The 15870-nt window shown below is 38.7% G+C and overlaps 1 protein-coding gene across 2 annotated transcripts; it reads left to right on the top strand.

Annotated features, from left to right (window-relative positions):
• The first annotated feature begins 4987 nt into the window (after positions 1 to 4987).
• Positions 4988 to 15051, top strand: VNN3 (vanin 3). 2 transcript variants are annotated; one of them, XM_008058604.1, is made up of 7 exons: positions 4988 to 5273; positions 5373 to 5503; positions 10181 to 10373; positions 11278 to 11569; positions 12297 to 12670; positions 13939 to 14112; positions 14791 to 15051. In XM_008058604.1, the coding sequence occupies exons 1-7, from the start codon at positions 5061 to 5063 to the stop codon at positions 14917 to 14919; spliced, it is 1506 nt and encodes a 501-aa protein (XP_008056795.1). In that variant the 5' UTR covers positions 4988 to 5060; the 3' UTR covers positions 14920 to 15051. The 2 variants fall into 2 exon arrangements, with proteins under 2 accessions (XP_008056795.1, XP_008056796.1); XM_008058605.1 differs by having other exon boundaries at positions 10136 to 10373.
• The last annotated feature ends 819 nt before the right edge of the window (positions 15052 to 15870 follow it).

Here is a 15870-nt window from a genome sequence, read left to right as displayed (position 1 = left end):
GCTCAGGCAATCCACTCACCTCAGCCTCCCAAAGGCGCGGGATTATAGGCTGAGCCACTGTGCTAAGCGTTTTTAAACATCTCATTTAATACACATACATAATTTTTTTAAAAAGTGGTGGAATAATCAGTACAAGGACCAGGAATGGACGGATTTTACCTTGGAAAATAGGAAAGATGTCACAGAGCAACAGGATAAGTTGATCAGGGCATTCTAGGTAGAGAGACAGGGAAGACTAGCATGCTTCAAATAGAGTCCAATATATCGGGGAGGGGAAGGATGCAAATGGGAAGGGTAAGGACAGATAATGTGAAAAATGAGCCTGGAAAGATAAACAGAGACCAGGCCATGGAAGCACAAAAGAAGCCTAAACTTTAACCAGAAGCTAAGAGAAAGACCCATTGAAGAGTTTTGGAGTCAAGTAGCCATGGACTAAACAGGAAAAGACAACAACAGCAACAACAATGAAAAAAATGTTAAAAAATCAATAAATGTAATGGTGGTTTGAAAGATGGAGTAGAAGGAGAAATTCTAAAGGCAGGATGGCTGGGGAGGAGACAACTATAGTAGTTTTCTTAGGATAGTGGTGACAGAAGAGCAACTGGGAACATGCTTGAGAAACACAAAGGAGGTCAACGCCACTGGATGCACATGAACAGGGGGAAAGTAGTAGGAGTTGTCAGAAGTAACAGGAGATCAGATCATAGTGGGCCTTGCAGGCATTATAAGAACTCAGCCTTTTCCTCTGGGTGAAGTAGGAAGCCACTGAAAGGTTTTGAGCAGAGGAGTGACTCAATTCGTTCTACATCTTAATAGGATCACTGTGATTATTCTTGTGCAAGAGTAGAAAGAGGGGTACTCTTCCCAGGTTGGGAAGTTTGGGAATAACTCAGGCTACAGATGATTGTGACTCGGACCACAGTTGTGGTATTGAAAGATTACCTGATTGAATATGTGCAGCGTGAGGGAGAAAGAGAAGTCAGGATGACCCCCAGTGTTTTGGTCTGAACAACAGAAAGACTAGAGAAGCCATTAGCTGAGATCTGAAGGACTGTTGGTGAGGGAGCATCCAGAGATGGTCAGAAGCTCTGCTTTGTTCATGTTGATGTGATCACATCCCAGTGGAGAATTTGAGTAGACTGTTGATTGACACAGAAGCCTAGAGTTCAGGGAGAAGTCTGAGCTAGAGACATAAACCTGTGAGTCATTAAGCTGTAGATGGTGTTTAAGGGGATTTAATGGATTAAATCACCTAAGGAGTGAGTGTAGATAAGAACAGAAGACTTTCAAAGATAGGCCCCAGGGCCCACCAGCAGCCTTAATGAGTAGAAACCAGAAAAGAAAAGTCCACAAAGAGGAAACAAAGTAAATGATTGCAAAAACCAAGAGAGAGAGAGAAGATAACCAGGAGATTGTTGGGAAGAAAGTGCACCAGGAATGGGATAGAGACAGCTGTGTCAAATGCTGCCAGGACATCAAGTGAGTTGAGACTGAGAACTGAACACTGGGTTTGATCATGTGGAGATCAGTGTGAACTTGACACGGCAGTGGACTAAAGGGCAGTCGAGTAGAATCCTGTTGGGAGGAAAAGAACTGAGACAGGGAATGCGATCCTGGAAATGAGTTTTGTTATAAAATAAAACTGAGAAATGGAGCAGGAACTAGAAGGAAATGTCAGATGAAGAGTTTTGGTTTTTTTGGTTTTTTTTTAAAGAAAGGAGTTGTAACAGGATATTTGTAGAAGATATTGCAAGATATTTGTATTTTCTTTGCTGTATCTAATAGAGAAGGAAAAATTGATGATAAATAATAAGGGAGAAGAATTTCTCTAGCAGTGTCCTAGGATCCAGTGCACAAGGCTAGGAGTTAGATTTAGATGGGGCATGGCAGTCATTTGCAGTAAGAAAAGGAAGAGTTTCTAGGGACAAATGCTGATAGATAGGCTGACGCTTCGTGGGAGCCTGTGGAAGATCTCTTTTGAGTTGAATCAATAGGCATCAGCTCAGGATGGAAGTCTGAGCTAAAGCTAGAGAAAGACAGTAGTTATCAGTCTGTAGAAGGTAGCTGAAAGTATGACGTAGAAGATCTGAGAGGGCATAGGATGAGATTGAAAGACAGTTATCAGCAATGTAGCTGCTGACCATAAGTACATGAGAAGGGAATAACCACAAGGATGGAAGAGGTGACAAATGGATTCAGAAGGGCAGGATTTGGCGAGAAGCATTCCAGGATCAGAGCAACAGTGATCATGTTAAAATAGAGTAAGAACGGTTTTAGCTAAAAATAGGAAAGATTCAATGGGACTAAGTGAAAGAAGGCTCTGATTGCCTTGATTCTTTTACACAAGGGAAGAACCTTAATGAGTGAAAGCGATGGTTAAGGTCACTATCAAATGATTTACAGTGTTGAGGTTTGGGGGGGAAGAGTGGAAGAGAGGGGCGACTGTAAGAGGAATGCTTGCTCACAGGCAGGACCCTGATAACGGGAACAGAGAGAGGGCTTTAAAACGAGTATTAGAAATAAAACTTGGAGGCCAGGCACAGTGGCTCAAGCCTGTAATCTCAGCACTTTGGGAGGCCAAGGCGAGAGGATTACCTGAGCCCAGGGTTTCAATACCAGCCTGGGCAACTCAGCGAGATATCGTCTCTACAATAAATCAAAAAGTTAGCCGGACATGGTGGTGTGCGCCTATGGTTCCAACTACTTGGAAGGCTGGGACAGAATGACCACCAGAGGCTGCACTGGCCATGAGCGTGCCTCTGCACACCAGCCTGGGTGACAGAGTGAAAACTCCAACTCAAAAAAATAAATAAAAAGAAAAATTATTTAAAACAATAAATAAATAAAACTTGGGCAGGGCTAATATACTCCTAGAGATTTTATTCCGGGATCTCTTCTTCCCTGAAAATTTGTCTCTTATGTACTTAGAAGAAGAATTATATTTGTTTTAATTAAAAACTTCAAACACTAAACTTCTTAATCCCATAGCAGTTCCAAACTGTCATTCAAATTATGTACAAGTACCTTGTTTAAAATCACTTATATCTGCAATCCTGATTCCTTCTACTCCTAATACCTTTGGCAATGAAATATTGAATTCAAGTTTATATTGATTTCAACATAATAAAAAAAACTGGTACATTTCCTGGAATTAGAGACTGGGAGAGCAAAGGGGATTTCCCATGTTTCCTCTTGATTCTATTCAGAAGGTCAGGTGAACCAAGACAAGCGTTTATAATTTCAACCTTAAATATGAAAATAGTTTCTTTCTTCTCATCACAAAGCAACCTGCTTATCTTACACAGAGTCTTTTTCTTCTTGTCCTCAGATGTTTTTCTGAAATGAATTTGTGTCTGATGAATATCACCTTAGGACATAAAGACATGTGGAAACACACTGGAGTATCCAGGAGAAGGCATATTCAGAAAAAAAGTTTATTGAAACCAAGGGACTTTGGATTATAGAGCAAAACCAAACCAAAACAAGATAAATCTTCAAAATATAAAATTTCTTAGATCAGCAGAGGATTAGAAAGAATCTCAAGAGAGAGAAACAGTGTTAATGAATCTAGGATCAGAGACTTAAACCTTAAAAGAAACTTTACATTTTAAATCAGTTCATAGTCAGCAATCCAAAGTTAGGCAAGGAAACTGAGCATAACAAATTTTTAAAAACGTACAGGGCTTAGCACAGTATAAAATTTCATGGGAGCAGCAGAGATTTGAAATGTGGCCCCTGTCTTTAGGAATTTATAAGGATGAGATGTCGAACAAAAAAAGAGACAATGAACACTTACTTTTAAAAAATTTTTATATTCATTTCTTTTTGAAACAGGGTTTCTCTCTTTCACCCAGGCTGAAGTGCAGTAATTCAAAGCAGCCTCCAAGTAACTGGAACTAAAGGCATATGTCACCATGCCTGGCTAATTTTTAATTTTTTTGTGGAGATGGAGACTCGTCAAGTCACTCAGGCTGGTCTCAAACTCCTGAGCTCAAGCTATCCTATTTCAGCCTCCTGAAACACTGGAATTATAGGTTACCTACCGCACTTGGCCTGAATACTTTTTGAATTATCTAATAGTCTGTCATGGAAGCAGGATTGGAGTTACTGTTTTAAACTGTAGAAGATAGATGAAGTAAATTGCATCTCAACAAGAGAGAATGTTCTAAAAAAATTGCAGTGTTCAAACATGGAATAGACTGACCTGTCAGTTAGCAAACTTCTTCATTCAACATCCATTCATGTACCGGGTTCCCACCACCTGTCCCACATGGGCTAGGGCGATGTGATTCAACAGTAAGCAAGACATTTCCCTTCCTCTCTGGGGTCACACCTGCAGGAGACATCAACTCTCGTTGATTATTGGACATGGATGTTTTGGAAGAAAGCATCAAGATTCTTTTTGATCTCTTTAGGAAGATAAAACATACATACAAAATTAAGTATCAGTATAAGATTTAAATTAAAAATCAAGACAAGAGCAAACAGTGAGACATTTAAAAGCACAAAAATATTTTGCTGTAAGAGTTCAGAAACATTACTTAGGTCTGGGGTGGATTTGGGAGAACCCTATGCAGAGCTGGAGTTTAATAGATGGAGAGCAAAGACCTTTCCAGGAGAAAAGGGCAGACAGGCATTCAAGTAGAGTACTAAACAAATCATTGCTGTGACAACTACCTTCTAACACAGTCCAATATTGTCCCTATTAGTAGAAATGTTGGTTTACCAGGAAAATGTATTTTATTTCATGAAAAGAGTTCAACTGCCATTGTGTTTTGGACTGGGGTGCATCATTTGGGTGACTCATTAATCCTACTTTTCAAGTTGGGCTGACCTCTGAACAATGTCAACAAAAGGGCTGTTCACTTGGGTTGATCCAGGTGCATACTTCTGACTGTCAGTTTTCTTGCACAACATCCTTTCTCAATGCTGAGTTGTGTAATGTACTTGTGAGAAAATATAAACAGCTGGTTGCCAGAAGGGATCGAATGCAAAGCTATTCTAGGGAAATAAAACATAAGAAGGTGAGTTTGTTTCTTCAAGTTTGCTAATTTTTAGTTATGATCAGATCACACTTTCTAGAATGCGTGGCTGTTGTTGCTATCTGTGTCCTAAGTGTCGGTGCGCTGGACACGTTTATCGCTGCAGTGTATGAGCATGCAGTTATACTACCAAACAGAACAGAAACACCTGTTTCAAAAGAAGAAGCTTTGCTCTTGATGCACAAGAACATAGATATTTTGGAGAAAGCAGTTAAGCTGGCAGCCAAGCAGGTATTTCCCTTTTTATACTTACAAGGGAGATTTGCAACTTGGTAAGAGTGAATATTTGGAATTCACGAGAAGCTTTTTCATCTCGTTTGTTTTGAGCAGGGTGCACAAATCATTGTGACCCCAGAAGATGGAATCTATGGTTGGATCTTCACCAGGGAGAGCATTTACCCCTATTTGGAGGATGTACCAGACCCTAAAGTGAACTGGATTCCATGTAGAGACCCCAAGAGGTAATATGTCATTACTCCTTGATTTTGGAACAAAAAGTTGTGATTTTGTAAAATAGCAATAGAAAATTCAGTAAGCTTGACTAGTAATTTCATTGACAAGTAGTCCATCTGTGACATATGATTTAGAGTTTCTAATGCTTCCTGATTTTTATCTACTGACATATCTCCTGTTTGGTATGTGACTTGGAATCATGATGCTTGGTTGGTTATTCATTGCAATTGTCTATCAAGAGTAGTATGTGTGTACAGAATTTTTATAATAAATTTATCTAACTGGGTTTCAATAAAGTGAGTAAAAGCTGTAGTATCTAGGATCTGTGTTCCCCGATAAATACAAGTAAGTTGGTTCATTCATGAACACCTACCTCCTTCATAAGAATAGTAAAAAAAAAAAGAATGAGTAAATCTGTTTCCAAATTACCTTGCTGTCTATACCATGTATAATGTAAGCCATATGGCAAGTGGAAATTGCATAGGATTTGTAAAAGAAAGCACTATTTCTGAGGACACATTTGACAAACTCCTAACTGTGAGTGTATAACCTAAATGCTTAACATTTATGTTTATCTGTAAAAGAGGGCTAATAAATTTCCTGTCCTACTTTCCTCACAGCACATACAAGAGTGTCAAATGTAGTGATACACATGGAATATGTACACTGTGGTGTTCTCTCCAATGGTAGTATGTCAGTATTTTAGTAATTCCTTTTTTTCATCTGCAAATAGGATGCCAAGCTTTGAGTAATTATTAATAGCTGTAATTTAGGCACAACTCTCTTAATAAAAGTATGTATAATAACTAAGAAAAATCTATGAAATAGATTATTTTAGGTGTATTTACTTTTAAAAATAGTTTGTAGGTACTTTAAATGGCAGAATGGATGCATTAAAAAACTGTTTAATTTGCTAATTTTAAATTTACACACATCTATTTAGAACTATATTCCACAGAAAGAGAAACTTCTTTGATAATCGTCATCATGTAAAATTAATTAGATAGTCAAGTCCAGTGCTACAACATACAAGTTCTGCTATGTAAATTGGGCCTCACTCTGGGATTTTTAGCTTTGTAAAAATAGTCTCTAAATGTTGCATAATCTGTGCTTACAAAAACCATGTAACTATGACCCAACATCCACTCGCTTATGAAGCTTTTCCCAGAATAGGTAGGAGTCATTATTTGCCGTAATTCATGAAGGTTACAGTAAAAAATGCACTCTATTTGACTGGGTTAATAAGGCTTACTTTCCTAGAGGAAAGACATCCATAAATCTGATAATTAGTTATAGATGAATTACTTTATGTTAGGAAGGCAAGTGACTGATGAGAGTTTAACAGTATGGAGTCTTGCACATATTGAAATGACAAACTTTTTATTCCATGTTAAAAAGGACAAGTCCAGTATATTTCATAATGGTAATATTGGAAAAGAAATTCATACTTTCTTCCCTACTAATATTTGTCAATAGGATTAAAGACCTAAACATAAAACCTCAAACTACACAAATCTTAGAAAATGTAGGAGACACCCTTGTGAAAATTGGAACTGGCAACCAATTCCTTATTAAAACCCCAGATGTTCATGCCATAAGAGATAAGATAAACAAGTGGGACTTCATCAAACTGAAAAGCTTCTGCAAAGCAAAAGAAACCATCAAGAGAGCAGGGAGACAGCCCACAGAATGGGAAAAAATATTTGCCAACTCTATGTCAGATAAAGGCCTAACATCCAGGATCTACAAGGAACTCAAATGTGTCAAAAGGAAAAAACAACAACAACAAGCAGCCCCATTTAAAAACGGGCAAAAGATATGAAAAGATACTTCTCAAAAGAAGACATACGAGCAACCAACAGAAAATGTGAAAAAATGCTCAGCCTCACTAATCATCAAAGAAATGCGAATCAAAACCACGCTGAGATATCCCCTAACTCGAATCAGGATGGCCATCATCAACAACTCAAAAAACAACAGATGCTGGAGAGGATGCAGAGAAAAGGGAGTGCTTCTACACTGTTGGTGGGAGTGTAAACTAAGACAATCTTTGTGGAAAACAGTGTGACGAGTCCTAAAAGATCTGAAAATTGATCTTCCATATGACTCAGCAGTCCCCCTTTTGGAAATATACCCGGAGGAACTAAAATCATTCTATAAAAAAGATACCTGTCCCCACATGATTATTGCAGCATTATCCACAATAGCAAAAACATGGAACCAGCCGAGATGCACATCAAAAATGGACTGGATAAAAAAATGTGGTACATATTCATGATAGAATATTACCCAGCCATAAAGAAGGTCAAAATCATGAACTTTGCAGCACCTTGGGTGGATTTAGAGTCTATCAGACTCAGTGATCTATCACAGAAGCAAAGAACTGAGTACCACATGTTCTCACTTATAAGCGTACCCTGAACACTTATCATAACACTATAAGAAAAAGGTTGGCAGTAGTGGGACGCCACCAGGGGAGGGAAGGAAGGACACATAACATCAAAAAGGGTACCTGATTTCAAACCAGGTAAAGTGGGGACCAAAGGGAGGACCAAACTTTACCTATATGATGATTACTTATCTACCTAATCCTGAATTGTACCCCTCATCTTTAAAACAAAAAGAATTAATTTAATTTAAAAAAGGACAAATCCAGTATTTATTGTAACAGTAATATTGGAAAAGAAAGCCATAGTTTTCTCCCTAGTAATATTTGTCCCTGAAGGGGATAATAGAGGGCCATGTGATCATCCTTGTGTATATAAATACTACTCTTTACAATGCTGGTATGTTTTATTTTTTATTTTAAAGATGTGGGGTACAATTCAGGGTTAGTTACACAAATGTTCATTATGCAGGTACCTTTGTTGATGAGGTATGCCCCTCCCTCCCCAAATGCTGACATGTTAAACACTTCCTTGGACTTTTGACATGAGAAACTAATAGGAAATACCAAGCAATTCAAATTATTTAGCTAAGAAACAGGAAAATTAGACAAAGTACATGATAGAGTAATTAAAGATCTTAAAGAATATGAATATTGATGATATTTTCCCATTCCTGTTTTCCTGAAGAAAAAAGAAACAATGTAAACCAGTAGGTCATTAACCTGTCCTTTATTTTCAAAGATTAGCTCAACATCAATTGCAGAGAGACGGTGAGATCATGGAGAATCCTGAATGATCTCTAGAAGCAGTAAAGCCATCACAGCCTTGGGCTGCCTTCTTGTAATTACAAAATTCATAACAGCCATTTTTTATTTATTGAGCACTTACTTGGTCCCAAGAACTGTACCTGGTATACTAGACACATTATCTCATTTAATTTAGGTAGTTAGTATTACTACTTGCATTGTAAATATGAGAAAAAAGAAATGCTTGTGCTCTCATGATTGGTCATTAGATTGGCTGAAATTAAACAGTCATTTCCATTAAGTTATGCTAACTGAATGGTCTCTGAGTGTCTGAATGCACCATATTATAGTGAAGTTTTTAGTGACTAGCAAATCCACTTATTTGACAGAGTGGACTGGTGGCAAATACCTTTAAAGCTTCTTTTCTGCTGAAATCTGTCTCTCTGTAACTTCCTTTCTTCTGTGTTCTATACTCTGTGGTACATTCATATATAGAATTCAGATCCTTCAGATTAAACCCTTCAAATATTTGAAGTCAGCTATCACCTTGTCATATTCTCTTCCTGTTTTGAGGATAAATAGGCCCAATATGAATGGATTTACTGTTTCTTTGGAAAGCAATTTCATGTCTACAGTTATCTCAGTATTTCTCCTCAGTATTTCTCCTATGGGTCCTTTAAAGCATAAAGGAATCCAGATGCGGTGGCTCAAGCCTGTATTCCCAGCACTTTGGGAGGCCGAGTTGAGAGGATTGCCTGAGCCCACGGGTTTGAGACCAGGCTGGGCAACTTGGTGAGACCTCATCTCTACAATCAATCAAAAAATCAACCAAGCGTGGTGACACATGCCTGTAGTTCCAGCTACTTGGAAGACTGAGGCAGAAGAATTGCCTGTGCCCAGCAGGTCAACATTGGGGTGGCCATGAGCGTACCACTGCACTCCAGCCTGGGCGATGGAGTGAGTCTCCAACTAAAAAAAAAAAAAAGCACAAAGGAAGCTATTATGTTACATTTGACAGATGAGGAAACTGAGCCAGCACAGTGGAGTACCTTTTTACTTTTTATTTTATTTTTAAAATATTTCCACTACCAAATGCTGCATTTGTTCTCTGTAGAAGATGATCTATAGGGGATCAACTATTTACCGCCACCTGGTATTTCTGTTTCCAACCACATTTCATATCAGCAAAGTTGTACAATTGTGGCTTGGATTACAGACAAGGTCCTTCCCATTAGAAGAGTCTGCTAAATCTCAAGCCCTTCATTTATTTTCCCGAGAGCACTTTATAAGAGAAAGTGTTGCTTCTCTTCCTCCGCTTTTACTTCCTATGTCTTTTCTGTGCTTCGACATTGCATTACAATCTGGAGTCTGGTGTGTTAAAATAGGTTGACCTTCTTGAAGAAGAACACTATATTGCATATGAGCTTTTAAATACTTCTGTTGATTCTTGCCCTAAAGCTGTTATGTTATAGGTAATGGGCAAGTAAATTATCACCTGGTATTTCAGAAATAGCTAAAATATAACAAGTTGTGGAAATGTCTATTGAAATAGATTTGGCTACACACCAGTTCTAGAAAGACTCAGCTGCCTGGCCAAGGACAACTCTATCTATGTCGTGGCAAATATTGGGGACAAGAAGCCATGCAATGCCAGTGACTCTCAGTGTCCCCCTGATGGCCGTTACCAATACAACACTGACGTGGTCTTTGATTCTCAGGGTAGACTGGTGGCACGCTACCATAAGGTGAGACTTGTGCCTGAGCTAAATTTGATTTACTTCTTTTGTTTGTTTGTGTTATGCATGTACATTTGTTCATTAAATGCTAAAGAGAGAACTGTTATAGATGCAGCTCTTAACTATTACATTTTAGTTGAAAGGGAATTTAATTTACTTCCATTCTGTATAAGGATTCTGAGTTTGAATAAAATAGAGTATAGCAGAATATTAAAACGGATGTGATAATAACCTCACAAAGATTTTTATATTCTCCAAGAAAGGAGTAGAAATTCTCTGTTTCATGAATGATTTAATATCAGAATAAGTTTTTTGGCCTAATTTGTTAACATTTTATATCAAGCCACCACACAAAGTTTATTTTAACACATATTAGACGTCACATAGGCAGTGCTGTTAAAATTTTAAAAATACAGTGGAAAACAAACTGAACATTGTGTGATTCAAGATTTCTTTTATTTATTAATTATCTTTTATTTATTTATTTATTTATTTATTTATTTATTTATTTATTTATTAGGGATGTGTGCTCACCAAGTTGCCCAGGCTGGTCTTGAACCTGTGTGCTAAGGCGATCCTCCTACATCGGCCTCCCAAAATGCTGGGATTATAGGTGTGAGCCACCTCGCCTGGCCAGATTCAAGATTTCAACTTTTTATTTTAAGATAGAAATTTTCACGTTTTAAACATCATTTATGGATATGATTGTATTCACTAGTTGTGAAAAGTGAAGTTTTTTGGTTGATTCACAGTAAGAAAATTCAGACATTAGTGTAGTTGTGATTTATGCACATTTGTGTGTAAGTTTTAAACATGCATGTTTATATACACAGTAGGAAAATGTATGGGTAGCGACCACATCTATTTGGCAACTTTGTTACTAATTTTTCCCTTCTTTGCTTTTCATTAACAGTACAATCTTTTTGAACCTGAAATTCAATTTGATTTCCCCAAGGATTCAGAATTTGTGACTTTTGACACTCCATTTGGGAAGTTTGGTATTTTTACTTGCTTTGACATTTTTTCTCACGATCCAGCTGTGGTGGTAGTGGATGAGTTTCAAGTGGACAGTGTTGTCTACCCCACAGCATGGTACAACACCCTGCCCCTCCTCTCTGCTGTTCCGTTCCATTCGGCCTGGGCCAGAGCCATGGGAGTCAATCTACTTGCTGCGAATACCCACAACACAAGCATGCACATGACAGGTAATGCTTGCTGGTCATGTACCAAGTGGCAATGACAGTCTTCGTTGATTTTCAAGTCATTCTTTTCATCTCTGATATTGTAACATTAATAATAGCATGGCGTTCTACTTAAGGAACATCATCTTTGGGAATAAAGGAGGCAAACATTATCATCTCTGTTTTACTGGAAGGGCAAAGGGACTTAGAGAGAAGTTAAGTCATATAAAAAAAATCAAAGCCAAGACTAAGGAACTTCCCAGACGATGTCGGTTAGTAATACTGAAATAATCTTGTCGTTGAGCTGATAAAATCACTTTCAACTTAATCAGATTTTTAGATTTTTGCCCTTTCTGTAGTATCCATGTTCAAGGCAGTGCAAGCTTTCCTCATGACTGCTTTGTTATTTGTTAATCCAGATGAAAAATGTCAAACAAATAAATAGTGGAGAGCTAAAATTATTCTACATGTTTGCGGAGTTTTCTAGCTTGCTATTAAGTTGGCCTAAAAAGGGGAAGCTTAAGTTAAAAAACAAAAGAAACAAAAACAAGCTCTCTGTGACATTTCATATGACATGGAAGAAGTAGAATCCAACTGGAACTTATGCTAAACTTATGCCAATATCTCCATAATTATCCTGAAAATGCTTACACTTTAATACCTTTCTAGGTAATATCACATGGGAATATTCTATTAGTTGGTCATCATAAAAATGTGAAACCAGTATTTGTGTTTCTTTTGTTGACTGTAGGTAGTGGAATCTATGCCCCAGAAGCAGTCAAGGTGTATCACTATGACATGGAGACAGAGAGTGGCCAGCTGCTGCTATCAGAATTGAAGTCTTGGCCTCGCCGTGAGCCCACCTACCCTGCGGCTGTTGACTGGAGTGCTTATGCCAGAAGTGTCAAGCCATTCTCCTCCGAGCAGTCAGATTTTCCAGGGATGATTTATTTTGATGAGTTTACTTTCACGGAGCTTAAGAGAAACACAGGAAATCATTCAGTTTGCCAGAAAGACCTCTGTTGCCACTTAACCTACAAGATGTCTGAGAAGCGAGCAGATGAGGTCTATGCACTAGGTGCTTTTGATGGACTACACACAGTAGAAGGCCAATATTACTTGCAGGTAGAAATGCTGAAATGCATTAGAATGGCCTTATTTGTTTTTCTTCTGGGTCATCATCGTCTGCCTTTGAAAATTGTGCTGGATTCAGTTAATTCGTATAATGTTACCTTTATCACTGGATTTTTCCCACAGAACATTTTATTTGTTCAGTTTTGCAAGAACAGAATTAGTTCTCTTGGCTGCAAGGCAAAAAAATAAAATTGGTTGACCAGTTTTCAGCAGACCAGGTTCAGGTCTTAAAAGCTACAACTGGGCATTCTCTTTTTCCATCAGGTTACTTTACAGCAGTGTTTTTTAAACTGTCTTCAACTAGAGCCCAGAATAAGAAGGATATTTACACCATGATCTAGTATAGCTCAGTGGACGTGTAACTGAGTCAAAAGAGATATTTAATTGAAACCGTTTATCAACTAATTTAAATTAGAATGAAAAAAGTTATAATTATGTACAATTCACTATGATTTTTGTGATTCTGGTCTTTTGTATTTGATTTTATTATTATTATTCTTTTTTTTGAGTCAGAGTCTCACTGTCGCCCTGGCTGGAGTGTAGTGGCATGCTCACAGCTACCGCTGCCTGTACCTGCTGGGCTCAGGTGATCCTTCCGCTTCAACCTTTCAAGTTGCTGAAACTACAGGCACGCACCACCACCCTCAGCTAATTTTTTAATTTACTGTAGAGATGAGGTCTCACCATATTGTCCAGGCTGGTCTCAAACGCCTGGGCTCAGGCAATCCTTTAGCCTCGGCCTCCCAAAGTGTTGGGAATACAGGCATGAGCCACCGTGCCCGGCTGTTATTTAAAGCTAATCCTAGTGATTTTAGGATTCACTAATAAGATGTGACCTACAGATTGAAGGTACTGCTTAGCTGGGCTCGGTGGCTCAGCCTGTAATCCCGCGCCTTTGGGAGGCTGAGGTGTGTGGATTGCCTGAGCCCGCGGGCTCAAGACCCGCCTGGGCAGCGAGACCTCATCTCTACAATAAATTAAAAAAAAAATCAGCCGGGCGTGGTAGCGCATGCCTGTAATTCCGGCTACCTGGAAGGCTGAAGTGGAAGGATCACCGGAGCCCAGCAGGTGGAGGCTGCGGTGGCCGGGAGCATCCACTGCACTCCAGTCTGGGCGAGGGAGTGAGACTCCAACTCAAAAAAAGAGAGAAAGTACTGCTTAAGCACCCACTTAAATATTCATCGATTCTTTGAAAAGATGTTATTTAGTTATGAAAATGTTTGCAGGTTTTCTGACTCCTCTTTTCTCTTCCTACATAGATATGCACATTACTGAAGTGCCAAACCCCTGACCTGAGAACTTGTGGGGAGCCTGTGGGATCAGCTTTTACCAAGTTTGAAGAATTCTCCCTCAGTGGCACATTCAGCACGCGTTATGTTTTCCCACAGATCATTCTAAGTGGGAGTCAGCTTGCTCCTGAAAGCCATTATGAGGTAGGAGGATTTCAAGATGTTACATTTCTCCAAGTGGATGGGGTAAGCCAGCATAAGAAAAATCTTTGAAATACTGGGAGTGTCACAATATCATGGTTCACATTCTGCCAGAGATACTTTACTTTCAAGATGTGGAAACTCTGATATGGAACACAAGGTGTGGTTTTAGATAGGCTTTAGGCTCTGATAGAAATTCTGGGGTTTTTTTTTTTTTTGCATAAATGTGGTGTTGAGATCGAAGGCAACAATGAATTTATGCCGAAACTAAAAAATATTGATCACTGTTAATGGCAACTAATCTTCCTCTCATTTATTGGTGTAGAAGGCTCAAGGTAAATACACTAAATAATGAATCTACAATTTATCTTGGGAGGATGTTATTTTGATAAACTGTTGTAGTGATAGTACAATGAAGACTTTGTATAGTGTTTCATGAGTTTGAATAATTCTTTTTTATACATTATCTTACTTAACCACCTATGCAACAGATTTATTTGCCACACTTTCACCCAAAGTCCCTCTGCTATTAGATTTGAAACATGAGCCTAGGTCTTCTGACATGAAATCCTGTGTGATTTTTTAATTTTATGCTACTTTAGGAGTGACACTGCCGGAGAAGGCTTCCGGGCTGGAAATCAAGCCCTCCATTAGAGCTAATCCTTTGCTTTCTTTGACCAGGTTTCAAGAGATGGACGTCTGAGGAGCCAAAATGGAGTCCCTTTGCCGGTCTTAGTAATGGCCCTGTATGGAAGAGTGTTTGAGAAGGATCCTCCTCGCTTAGGGCAGGGACCCAGGAAGTTACAGTGATCTCCTTTACCAGAATTCTTTCAGAATTAGCGTGGCAATTAGAGGAAGAAGAGGAAGAGAGCCCTTAGTGTCTGTGTGGAAGAGGTCAAAAACTTACTGAAACATGAAATAAACTTAAGAAGATTTAAAAAGTTGTGGATGTATGTGCAAATTTCACATTTTGGTATAGGATAAACTCGTTTATGGGTGCTGCATTCATCTTCTGTGTATGTGTAAAGTTTAAGTACATGCAAGTATGTGCATGTTTGTGAAACACGTATTTAAATGGAAGGAGGACCCAGGAAAAGCCTTTTGCCATAATGACTCTCACATGTGCAAATGCTGTTTCCATCATGTTATGGTTACTTTTAGGTGTCAGCTTGCCTGGGCCATGGGATGCCCAGATACCTGGCTAAATGTTGCTTCTGGGTGTGTCTGTGAGGGTGTTTTCGGAAGAGATGAGCATTTGAATCATTGGGTTGAGTAAAGCAGGTGGCCCCCTCTGATGTGGATGGGCATTGTCCAGTCCATTGAGGGCCTGAATGGAACACAAAGGTGGAGCACGGTTAGATTATTTTTGCCTGAGTGCTTGAACTAGACATTGATCTCCTGCCTTCAGCTGCTCCTGGTTCTCAGGCCTTGAGAATGAGAGTGGAATCAATACCATCAACTCTCCAGTTTGCTGGTTTTCCAACTGCATCACTGACTTTCTTGGGTCTCCAGCTTTCAAATGGCAGATTGTGGGACTTTTCAGCCTTCATGATCGTGTGAGCCCATATATTATAATAAATCATATATATATGTATATATAATATATGGTGTCAAAAATGTATACACATTTTAAGAGATGTTATCTATGTATTACTTTTTGAAACTGAATTGAAGTATGGTAGCAATGTGCAGTATGACATTCACTCAACTGTGCTTCTGCCATTTTCTTTGGCTGTGCTGCCTGTTGCATGGTGAAGCTAG

This window comes from Carlito syrichta, unplaced genomic scaffold, assembly GCF_000164805.1.
Source record: "Carlito syrichta isolate Samal-C Ts95f unplaced genomic scaffold, Tarsius_syrichta-2.0.1 Scaffold303504, whole genome shotgun sequence".
NCBI classification, from domain to species: Eukaryota; Metazoa; Chordata; class Mammalia; order Primates; family Tarsiidae; genus Carlito; species Carlito syrichta.
Note: the sequence above shows the minus strand (reverse complement) of the source record. Positions and strands in the feature narration are given on the sequence as shown.